The 12,499-nt window shown below is 46.7% G+C and overlaps 1 protein-coding gene across 4 annotated transcripts in view; it reads right to left on the minus strand.

The window, feature by feature from the left end:
* Positions 1–12,499, minus strand: part of LOC117970363 (butyrophilin subfamily 1 member A1-like) — a 184,794-nt gene that overhangs the window by 157,318 nt on the left and 14,977 nt on the right. Inside the window, exons 2-6 of one of the 4 annotated variants that reach the window (XM_059011825.1) lie at positions 4,250–4,597; positions 3,859–4,140; positions 2,438–2,545; positions 2,308–2,334; positions 1,558–1,584 (exon numbers count right to left, since the gene is read on the minus strand). The exons of 2 other annotated variants lie outside the window; for them this stretch is intronic. In XM_059011825.1, coding sequence (XP_058867808.1) covers positions 1,558–1,584; positions 2,308–2,334; positions 2,438–2,545; positions 3,859–4,140; positions 4,250–4,597 — 792 coding nt within the window. The remainder of the gene's footprint in view (positions 1–1,557; positions 1,585–2,307; positions 2,335–2,437; positions 2,546–3,858; positions 4,141–4,249; positions 4,598–12,499) is intronic. One more of the 4 variants, XM_059011826.1, reaches the window with a different exon arrangement.

Here is a 12,499-nt window from a genome sequence, read left to right on the forward strand (position 1 = left end):
ACAATCAGAGGAGAGGGGCAGGGGGAGAGGGGACCTGTAGTGTATACTGTGCATGACACCTGGGATATGCATCCTCACTGACAATACAATCAGAGGGGAGGGGCAGGGGGAAGGAGGGGGAAGAGGGTGAGAAGGGGAAAGAGACAGGGAGGGAAGAGAAGAGAGAGAGGAAGAGGAGGGGAATGGAGAGAATGAAAGGGAGGAAGAAGGAAGGGGGAGGGAGGAGTGTATCTACATGCAGACAGACAGGCTCCAGATTCTCATACTGATGATTTGTGTTAAAGAATGCTTGTACCAAGTAACATAAAACACAAATATTATTACACATGTCAGCAGGGATAATAGGAGAGGAGAAAAGAGAAGGAAACTGCAGGGGGAGAGAGAGAAGCAGAGAGAGGACAGGGGTGGAAGAGGGAGAGGAGAGAGGGGCGTATGAACACACACACACACACACACACACACACACACACACACACATATATACACACATATTGAAGAGACACATACCTGCTGAGCTGAGGATCCACTTCCATTCTAGAACACAGAAATAAAGAGAGCATTACTTTACAATCACTCCTCCTGTACTTTCTACAGTTCAGAAGATGTGCAGCACACACTAACCGGCAGGGCTGTGCTGGGGTGAGACAGGCTGTGGATTTCCACACACTCTACATACCTGATTTAGGGACCGGTCTCATAGACTCTGTGAAAAGAAGAGAGCTGGGTTACATTCTGAAGATGGAGGTCTAAAATCATCTATTGAATAACACTGAATAATAGATCACACTGTGTATTAAGCAGCTAATCTAACTGTGACTGACATGAGATATCCTTAAGCAGGTCCAGTAAAGAAATGGTCCATATTGTACAGTTATGGGGATGTTTGTTATAATGGAAATAAAGAAAGCTTATTGTAATATGATTGACAATCCCAGGAAACGCTTGTTTTCTACATTAAAGGGGAGGTCAGTCTCTCTTGATTTAAAGGGGAGGTCAGTCTCTCTTGATTTAAAGGGGAGGTCAGTCTCTCTTGATTTAAAGGGGAGGTCAGTCTCTCTTGATTTAAAGGGGAGGTCAGTCTCTCTTGATTTAAAGGGGAGGTCAGTCTCTCTTGATTTAAAGGGGAGGTCAGTCTCTCTTGATTTAAAGGGGAGGACAGTCTCTCTTGATTTGTTAACCCTGTCCATGTACTGGCCAGTGGTAACCAGATCAGAGTCCAGCATGTGCTCTGTTCAGAATCACAGCACGGGGGACATGGCAGGATGCAGTGTGGACACTCTCCAGTTTGCACATTGAATCAGGATTAGGTCCCTGCAGTGGGGTTACCTGGCTATGAACTCACTGCTCTGCTCTGCTCATAACCACTGAGGTGCTGGATACAATGTTATCATGTGTAGCATAAACACACAGGCAAGTGAACTCACACTAAAGTACAATCAGCATAGCAAAATAACATACCCCACCCCCAGCTTCCTCATGCTGACAAAACAAAGACAGATAGAAGGATAGAAAGTTTTCTGGTAATTCTGAAAATAAAGTTAGACAAACAATTCTTACCAAGTTCCTTACGAAGGCACTTAGCAGCTAAAAAAATGAATCAGACAGAACAGTGTGTGGTTATTTCAGCTCCAGTACAGATTAAAATGAATCAGACAGAACAGTGTGTGATTATTTCAGCTCCAGTACAGATTAAAATGAATCAGACAGAACAGTGTGTGATTATTTCAGCTCCAGTACAGATTAAAATGAATCAGACAGAACAGTGTGTGGTTATTTCAGCTCCAGTACAGATTAAAATGAATCAGACAGAACAGTGTGTCATTATTTCAGCTCCAGTACAGATTAAATTGCAGTATGAAAAACACAACTAGTTAAATGAACAGGATGTCCATGTGAAAATGAATCTGCTGTCTGCAAAGTATATGAAACATACAAACTAAAATTGCTACAATTTTCAACATCCCTGCATAAGGAAATATTTATATTCCTAAACCTTTATGTCCAAAAAAACCCTCAACTTTTTTAAATTTAAATTTGAATAGATTAACTGATTTAACCAGGAGATTAAATTTATTAATTTATTTAATCAGGTCTCATTTACAAGAGGGTCCTGGAAACAATAAAATAACAATTGCAATGTATAAAAACAATTATATTTATTATTATTTACTTATTATTTATAATCATTTCTAGTGAGTTGGATTTCCGGTCCAGGGATGTCTTTATTCATGGGTGTGGTAGTTTAAGATACTGCTGCAGAAACCTGGAATGGGTTTTCAGCATCTCTTCATTAAGTGCTTTACTTACCCATAGGCTCAAGCTTTCTCTCCATGGCTAGAAGTAAAACAGAACAGTCCATATTATTGTAAACCTGTTTGACATGTTTAAAATGCACAGAGCTATATGAAATGCCTCATGATAATGATAAAGTTCATACCATCCATTCTTCTCCATTGTATCACCAGCAGAGGAATGGCTCCAATACTGAGAGCTAAAGTCAAGAAGAAAGCCACCATCCATCCAGAGACTCCTGGGAAAAAATCACCTGGAAAACAACACAGCAGCTCAACACACTGGAACAAACACAACATTGACCACACCCACCATAGTGAGCATTCCACACCCCCCCCCAACACTGACCACACCCCTCATAGTGAGCATTCCACACACCCCTCCCAACACTGACCACACCCCTCATAGTGAGCATTCCACACACCCCTCCCAACACTGACCACACCCCCTCATAGTGAGCATTCCACACACCCCTCCCAACACTGAGCCACACCCCCTCATAGTGAGCATTCCACACACCCCTCCCAACACTGAGCCACACCCCTCATAGTGAGCAATCCACACACCCCTCCCAACACTGACCACACCCCTCATAGTGAGCATTCCACACACCCCTCCCAACACTGACCACACCCCTCATAGTGAGCATTCCACACACCCCTCCCAACACTGACCACACCCCCTCATAGTGAGCATTCCACACACCCCTCCCAACACTGAGCCACACCCCCTCATAGTGAGCATTCCACACACCCCTCACAACACTGAGCCACACCCCCTCATAGTGAGCATTCCACACACCCCTCCCAACACTGACCACACCCCCTCATAGTGAGCATTCCACACACCCCTCCCAACACTGACCACACCCCTCATAGTGAGCATTCCACACACCCCTCCCAACACTGACCACACCCCTCATAGTGAGCATTCCACACACCCCTCCCAACACTGAGCCACACCCCCTCATAGTGAGCATTCCACACACCCCTCATAGTGAGCATTCCACACACCCCTCCTAACACTGAGCCACACCCCTCATAGTGAGCATTCCACACACCCCTCCCAACACTGAACCACACCCCCTCATAGTGAGCATTCCACACACCCCTCCCAACACTGAACCACACCCCTCATAGTGAGCAATCCACACACCCCTCCCAACACCCCTGAGAGCGAAAATGGAGGACTGCCCATAACCCCCCCCCCCCCACAAATATGTTTGATTCAGATATTGACTGGCCCACTAGTTCATGTGTTTGATTCAGATATTGACTGGTCCACTAGTTCATGTGTTTGATTCAGATATTGACTGGTCCACTAGTTCATGTGTTTGATTCAGATATTGACTGGTCCACTAGTTCATGTGTTTGATTCAGATATTGACTGGTCCACTAGTTCATGTGTTTGATTCAGATATTGACTGGTCCACTAGTTCATGTGTTTGATTCAGATATTGACTGGTCCACTAGTTCGTGTTTGATTCAGATATTGATGCCCCATCATGATGACTGTAATCTATGGTCAGTGTCAGTCAGGCTCAATCCACAAACATGTGATACTCACTGGATATGTGGAGTTTGGATTCCCAGTCTGGTTTTGGTGTTTTACTTCTAACCAGACAGGAGAACACGTTGGACTGCTGTTTGATTTTGATGTAGCTGCTGACACTGAGGAGCCCCTGACTGTCCCTCTGCACTGTTGTGTTGGACATTGATGTCACATTGTTTCCATCCCTGTCTCTCCAGATCACTTCAGGTTCAGGGTCCCACCCCTCTGATCTGCACACCAGCCGGGTCTGCTCTCCTTGTGTAGAGTCCATAGAGATTGAGGGCTGGGTCCCCAGAGCTGTTATGGAATAGAGACAGTGAGACACACACTGATAGACTCACCATCCAGGTCTCCAGGATATGGAGGTGTTATTTCAGATGAAAACACATTGCAATTCAGCACTGACCTCTGACTATCAGTTCAGTCTTTCCTTGTCCATACCAGACTCCATCAGTGGCATAGCAGGAATAGACCCCGCTATCAGTGTGACGGAGGTTTCTCAGATTCAGAGAGAGAATGCCTTCCTGCAGCCCCAATCTAGAGAGAGCAGTGCGGCCCCGATAGTCAATGTCCTGAACATCTGTGCGATCCCTTCGATCTTCATATAAATGAACTGGGATCTTGAATTTCTGTCTAAACCACCTCACTTCCATGTCCACAGCACTAAGACTGGGGGTGATGTGACAGGGGAGGATGACATCTTCACCAGGAGAGGCAATGAGGGGCTGATCAGAGCCAACAACAGAGCTGCCATCTGAAAAACAAAACACTGGCAATTAGAAACAAACAAGCATTTACTCAAACAGTACCCTAGTAGAAGAAGAAGCAGCGCACAGCTATGAGATATGAGCTATAAGCTGTGACCCTGGGACTTCTACACTAAACATCCAGCTATGAGATATGAGCTATAAGCTGTGACCCTGGGACTTCTACACTAAACATCCAGCTATGAGATATGAGCTATAAGCTGTGACCCTGGGACTTCTACACTAAACATCCAGCTATGAGAAATGAGCTATAAGCTGTGATCCTGGGACTTCTACACTAAACATCCAACTATGAGATATGAGCTATAAGCTGTGATCCTGGGACTTCTACACTAAACATCCAGCTATGAGATATGAGCTATAAGCTGTGACCCTGGGACTTCTACACTAAACATCCAGCTATGAGATATGAGCTATAAGCTGTGACCCTGGGACTTCTACACTAAACATCCAGCCATGAGATATGAGCTATAAGCTGTGACCCTGGGAGCTCTACACTAAACATCCAGCTATGAGATATGAGCTATAAGCTGTGACCCTGGGAGCTCTACACTAAACATCCAGCTGTGAACGCTGGTTTATTAAACGCACTGGTCCGGAACTCAACCAAAGAACCAGTGCACTGTTAGTGAGAGGTGACTGAACAGGCAAATTGAACAACAATTCCCCTTCCCATAAACACAAGGCCAGGACATCTCTGAACTTGTGATCTTGCATCTCAGTGGATCTTCCTATTAAATTATATTCATGTTAGAAATAGCAGGTTGTCTCTTCTGTGTAGAAACAGCTGGTAGCAAATTCAAGACAATGAGACCAGTCCTCCCTGGGAATCTCATCTTCATAACACAAGCTCTGTTAGTTGTAGCTGTGTGACAATAACAAGCCAGACCCCATGTAGACTCCTGTCATGATTGCACTGTGAAGTACTGCACACCCACAGCCAGACTCCTGTATTCATATTCATCACAGGGCCAGACCGCTGCTCCACTGAGATAAATGTGTCAGACTGGCTCTGCAGCTGCCAGATAAGATGGTATAACACACAACGCCCACTGCAGTAATGGAGCAGTGTTATGACACAGACTATACTGTACACTATCCCTCTTCAATACACAGCAGAACTGCAGAATCACACTATACTGTACACTACCCCTTCAATACACAGCAGAACTGCAGAATCACACTATACTGTACACTACCCCTTCAATACATAGCAGAACTGCAGAATCACACTATACTGTACACTACCCCTTCAATACACAGCAGAACGACACAATTGCAGTGCTTCCAGAGGCAAAGGTTACATTACTATTCTCCAGTCTAACCCCCTGTTGTTGTAAAATTGAACTTTAAGGTGGATCTCTTTGTTCAGTGGGTCTGATTCTCCAGTCATGCACACTCCTGTATGTAATGAGACAGTACTGACACAGGCTGAACACTACCCTGCTTCAATGGGACAGTACTGACACAGGATGAACACTACCCTGCTTCAATGGGACAGTACTGACACAGGCTGAACACTACCCTGCTTCAATGAGACAGTACAGACACAGGCTGAACACTACCCTGCTTCAATGAGACAGTACTGACACAGGCTGAACACTACCCTGCTTCAATGAGACAGTACTGACACAGGCTGAACACTACCCTGCTTCAATGAGACAGTACTGACACAGGCTGAACACTACCCTGCTTGAAGCAATGAGACAGTACTGACACAGGCTGAACACTACCCTGCTTCAATGAGACAGTACTGACACAGGCTGAACACTACCCTGCTTCAATGAGACAGTACTGACTCAGGCTGAACATTACCCTGCTTCAATGAGACAGTACTGACACAGGCTGAACACTACCCTGCTTCAATGAGACAGTACTGACACAGGCTGAACACTACCCTGCTTCAATGAGACAGTACTGACACAGGCTGAACACTACCCTGCTTCAATGAGAAAGTACTGACACAGGCTGAACACTACCCTGCTTCAATGAGACAGTACTGACACAGGCTGAACACTACCCTGCTTCAATGAGACAGTACTGACAGAGGCTGAACACTACCCTGCTTCAATGAGACAGTACTGACACAGGCTGAACACAACCCTGCTTCAATGAGACAGTACTGACACAGGCTGAACACTACCCTGCTTCAATGAGACAGTACTGACACAGGACGAACACTACCCTGCTTCAATGAGACAGTACTGACACAGGATGAACACTACACTGCTTCAATGAGACAGTACTGACACAGAATGAACACTACCCTGCTTCAATGAGACAGTACTGACACAGGCTGAACACTACCCTGCTTCAATGAGAAAGTACTGACACAGGCTGAACACTACCCTGCTTCAATGAGACAGTACTGACACAGGATGAACACTACCCTGCCTCAATGAGACAGTACTGACACAGGCTGAACACTACCCTGCTTCAAGTAATGAGACAGTACTGACACAGGCTGAACACTACCCTGCTTCAATGGGACAGTACTGACACAGGCTGAACACTACCCTGCTTCAATGAGACAGTACTGACACAGACTGAACACTACCCTGCTTCAATGAGACAGTACTGACACAGGCTGAACACTACCCTGCTTCAATGAGACAGTACTGACACAGGCTGAACACTACCCTGCTTCAATGAGAAAGTACTGACACAGGCTGAACACTACCCTGCTTCAATGAGACAGTACTGACACAGGCTGAACACTACCCTGCTTCAATGAGACAGTACTGACCCAGGCTGAACACTACCCTGCTTCAAGTAATGAGACAGTAATGACACAGGCTGAACACTACCCTGCTTCAATGAGACAGTACTGACACAGGCTGAACACTACCCTGCTTCAATGAGACAGTACTGACACAGGCTGAACACTACCCTGCTTCAATGAGACAGTACTGACACAGGCTGAACACTACCCTGCTTCAATGAGACAGTACTGACACAGGATGAACACTACCCTGCTTCAATGAGACAGTACTGACACAGGCTGAACACTACCCTGCTTCAATGAGACAGTACTGACACAGGCTGAACACTACCCTGCTTCAATGAGACAGTACTGACACAGACTGAACACTACCCTGCTTCAATGAGACAGTACTGACACAGGCTGAACACTACCCTGCTTCAATGAGACAGTACTGACACAGGCTGAACACTACCCTGCTTCAATAAGACAGCACTGAAACAGGCTGAACACTACCCTGCTTCAAGTAATGAGACAGTAATGACACAGGCTGAACACTACCCTGCTTCAATAAGACAGCACTGACACAGGCTGAACACTACCCTGCTTCAATGAGACAGTACTGACACAGGCTGAACACTACCCTGCTTCAAGTAATGAGACAGTAATGACACAGGCTGAACACTACCCTGCTTCAATGAGACAGTACTGACACAGGCTGAACACTTCCCTGCTTCAATGAGACAGTACTGACACAGGCTGAACACTACACTCCTGCATGTAATGAGACAGTACTGACAGAGGCTGAACACTACCCTGCTTCAATGAGACAGTACTGACACAGGATGAACACTACCCTGCTTCAATGAGAAAGTACTGACACAGGCTGAACACTACCCTGCTTCAATGAGACAGTACTGACACAGGCTGAACACTACCCTGCTTCAATGAGAAAGTACTGACATAGGCTGAACACTACCCTGCTTCAATGAGACAGTACTGACACAGGCTGAACACTACCCTGCTTCAATGAGACAGTACTGACACAGGCTGAACACTACCCTGCTTCAATGAGACAGTACTGACACAGGCTGAACACTACCCTGCTTCAATGAGACAGTACTGACACAGGCTGAACACTACCCTGCTTCAATGAGACAGTACTGACACAGGCTGAACACTACCCTGCTTCAATGAGACAGTACTGACACAGGCTGAACACTACCCTGCTTCAATGAGACAGTACTGACACAGGCTGAACACTACCCTGCTTCAATGAGACAGTACTGACACAGGATGAACACTAACCTGCTTCAATGAGACAGTACTGACACAGGCTGAACACTACCCTGCTTCAATGAGACAGTACTGACACAGGCTGAACACTACCCTGCTTCAATGAGACAGTACTGACACAGGCTGAACACTACCCTGCTTCAATGAGACAGTACTGACACAGGCTGAACACTACCCTGCTTCAATGAGACAGTACTGACACAGGCTGAACACTACCCTGCTTCAATGAGACAGTACTGACACAGGCTGAACACTACCCTGCTTCAATGAGACAGTACTGACACAGGCTGAACACTACCCTGCTTCAATGAGACAGTACTGACACAGGCTGAACACTAACCTGCTTCAATGAGACAGTACTGACACAGGATGAACACTACCCTGCTTCAATGAGACAGTACTGACACAGGCTGAACACTACCCTGCTTCAATGAGACAGTACTGACACAGGCTGAACACTACCCTGCTTGAAGCAATGAGACAGTATTGACACAGGCTGAACACTACCCTGCTTCAATGAGACAGTACTGACACAGGCTGAACACTACCCTGCTTCAATGAGACAGTACTGACACAGGCTGAACACTACCCTGCTTCAATGAGACAGTACTGACACAGGCTGAACACTACCCTGCTTCAATGAGACAGTACTGACACAGGCTGAACACTACCCTGCTTCAATGAGACAGTACTGACACAGGCTGAACACTACCCTGCTTCAATGAGACAGTACTGACACAGGCTGAACACTACCCTGCTTCAATGAGACAGTACTGACACAGGCTGAACACTACCCTGCTTCAATGAGACAGTACTGACACAGGCTGAACACTACCCTGCTTCAATGAGACAGTACTGACACAGGCTGAACACTACCCTGCTTCAATGAGACAGTACTGACCCAGGCTGAACACTACCCTGCTTCAATGAGACAGTACTGACCCAGGCTGAACACTACCCTGCTTCAATGAGACAGTACTGACCCAGGCTGAACACTACCCTGCTTCAATGAGACAGTACTGACCCAGGCTGAACACTACCCTGCTTCAATGAGACAGTACTGACACAGGCTGAACACTACCCTGCTTCAATGAGACAGTACTGACACAGGCTGAACACTACCCTGCTTCAATGAGACAGTACTGACCCAGGCTGAACACTACCCTGCTTCAATGAGACAGTACTGACCCAGGCTGAACACTACCCTGCTTCAATGAGACAGTACTGACCCAGGCTGAACACTACCCTGCTTCAATGAGACAGTAGTGACCCAGGCTGAACACTACCCTGCTTCAATGAGACAGTACTGACATAGGCTGAACACTACCCTGCTTCAATGAGACAGTACTGACCCAGGCTGAACACTACCCTGCTTCAATGAGACAGTACTGACACAGGCTGAACACTACCCTGCTTGAAGCAATGAGACAGTATTGACACAGGCTGAACACTACCCTGCTTCAATGAGACAGTACTGACACAGGCTGAACACTACCCTGCTTCAATGAGACAGTACTGACCCAGGCTGAACACTACCCTGCTTCAATGAGACAGTACTGACCCAGGCTGAACACTACCCTGCTTCAATGAGACAGTACTGACCCAGGCTGAACACTACCCTGCTTCAATGAGACAGTACTGACACAGGCTGAACACTACCCTGCTTGAAGCAATGAGACAGTATTGACACAGGCTGAACACTACCCTGCTTCAATGAGACAGTACTGACTCAGGCTGAACACTACCCTGCTTCAATGAGACAGTACCGACTCAGGCTGAACACTACCCTGCTTCAATGAGACAGTACTGACACAGGCTGAACACTACCCTGCTTCAATGAGACAGTACTGACACAGGCTGAACACTACCCTGCTTCAATGAGACAGTACTGACCCAGGCTGAACACTACCCTGCTTCAATGAGACAGTACTGACCCAGGCTGAACACTACCCTGCTTCAATGAGACAGTACTGACACAGGCTGAACACTACCCTGCTTCAATGAGACAGTACTGACACAGGTTGAACACTACCCTGCTTCAATGAGACAGTACTGACATAGGCTGAACACTACCCTGCTTCAATGAGACAGTACTGACACAGGCTGAACACTACCCTGCTTCAATGAGACAGTACTGACACAGGCTGAACACTACCCTGCTTCAATGAGACAGTACTGACATAGGCTGAACACTACCCTGCTTCAATGAGAAAGTACTGACCCAGGCTGAACACTACCCTGCTTCAATGAGACAGTACTGACCCAGGCTGAACACTACCCTGCTTCAATGAGACAGTACTGACACAGGCTGAACACTACCCTGCTTCAATGAGACAGTACTGACACAGGCTGAACACTACCCTGCTTCAATGAGACAGTACTGACACAGGCTGAACACTACCCTGCTTGAAGCAATGAGACAGTATTGACACAGGCTGAACACTACCCTGCTTCAATGAGACAGTACTGACACAGGCTGAACACTACCCTGCTTCAATGAGACAGTACTGACACAGGCTTCAATGAGACAGTACTGACACAGGCTGAACACTACCCTGCTTCAATGAGACAGTACTGACACAGGCTGAACACTACCCTGCTTCAATGAGACAGTATTGACACAGGTTGAACACTACCCTGCTTCAATGAGACAGTACTGACACAGGCTGAACACTACCCTGCTTCAATGAGACAGTACTGACACAGGCTGAACACTACCCTGCTTCAATGAGACAGTACTGACACAGGCTGAACACTACCCTGCTTCAATGAGACAGTACTGACCCAGGCTGAACACTACCCTGCTTCAATGAGACAGTACTGACACAGGCTGAACACTACCCTGCTTCAATGAGACAGTACTGACACAGGCTGAACACTACCCTGCTTCAATGAGAAAGTACTGACACAGGCTGAACACTACCCTGCTTCAATGAGACAGTACTGACACAGGCTGAACACTACCCTGCTTCAATGAGACAGTACTGACACAGGCTGAACACTACCCTGCTTGAAGCAATGAGACAGTATTGACACAGGCTGAACACTACCATGCTTCAATGAGACAGTACTGACTCAGGCTGAACACTACCCTGCTTCAATGAGACAGTACCGACTCAGGCTGAACACTACCCTGCTTCAATGAGACAGTACTGACACAGGCTGAACACTACCCTGCTTCAATGAGACAGTACTGACACAGGCTGAACACTACCCTGCTTCAATGAGACAGTATTGACACAGGCTGAACACTACCCTGCTTCAATGAGACAGTACTGACACAGGCTGAACACTACCCTGCTTCAATGAGACAGTACTGACACAGGCTTCAATGAGACAGTACTGACACAGGCTGAACACTACCCTGCTTCAATGAGACAGTACTGACACAGGCTGAACACTACCCTGCTTCAATGAGACAGTATTGACACAGGTTGAACACTACCCTGCTTCAATGAGACAGTACTGACACAGGCTGAACACTACCCTGCTTCAATGAGACAGTACTGACCCAGGCTGAACACTACCCTGCTTCAATGAGACAGTACTGACACAGGCTGAACACTACCCTGCTTCAATGAGACAGTACTGACCCAGGCTGAACACTACCCTGCTTCAATGAGACAGTACTGACACAGGCTGAACACTACCCTGCTTCAATGAGACAGTACTGACACAGGCTGAACACTACCCTGCTTCAATGAGACAGTACTGACACAGGCTGAACACTACCCTGCTTGAAGCAATGAGACAGTATTGACACAGGCTGAACACTACCATGCTTCAATGAGACAGTACTGACTCAGGCTGAACACTACCCTGCTTCAATGAGACAGTACCGACTCAGGCTGAACACTACCCTGCTTCAATGAGACAGTACTGACACAGGCTG

This window comes from Acipenser ruthenus, chromosome 43 (genome assembly GCF_902713425.1).
Source record: "Acipenser ruthenus chromosome 43, fAciRut3.2 maternal haplotype, whole genome shotgun sequence".
In the NCBI taxonomy this organism is placed as follows: Eukaryota; Metazoa; Chordata; class Actinopteri; order Acipenseriformes; family Acipenseridae; genus Acipenser; species Acipenser ruthenus.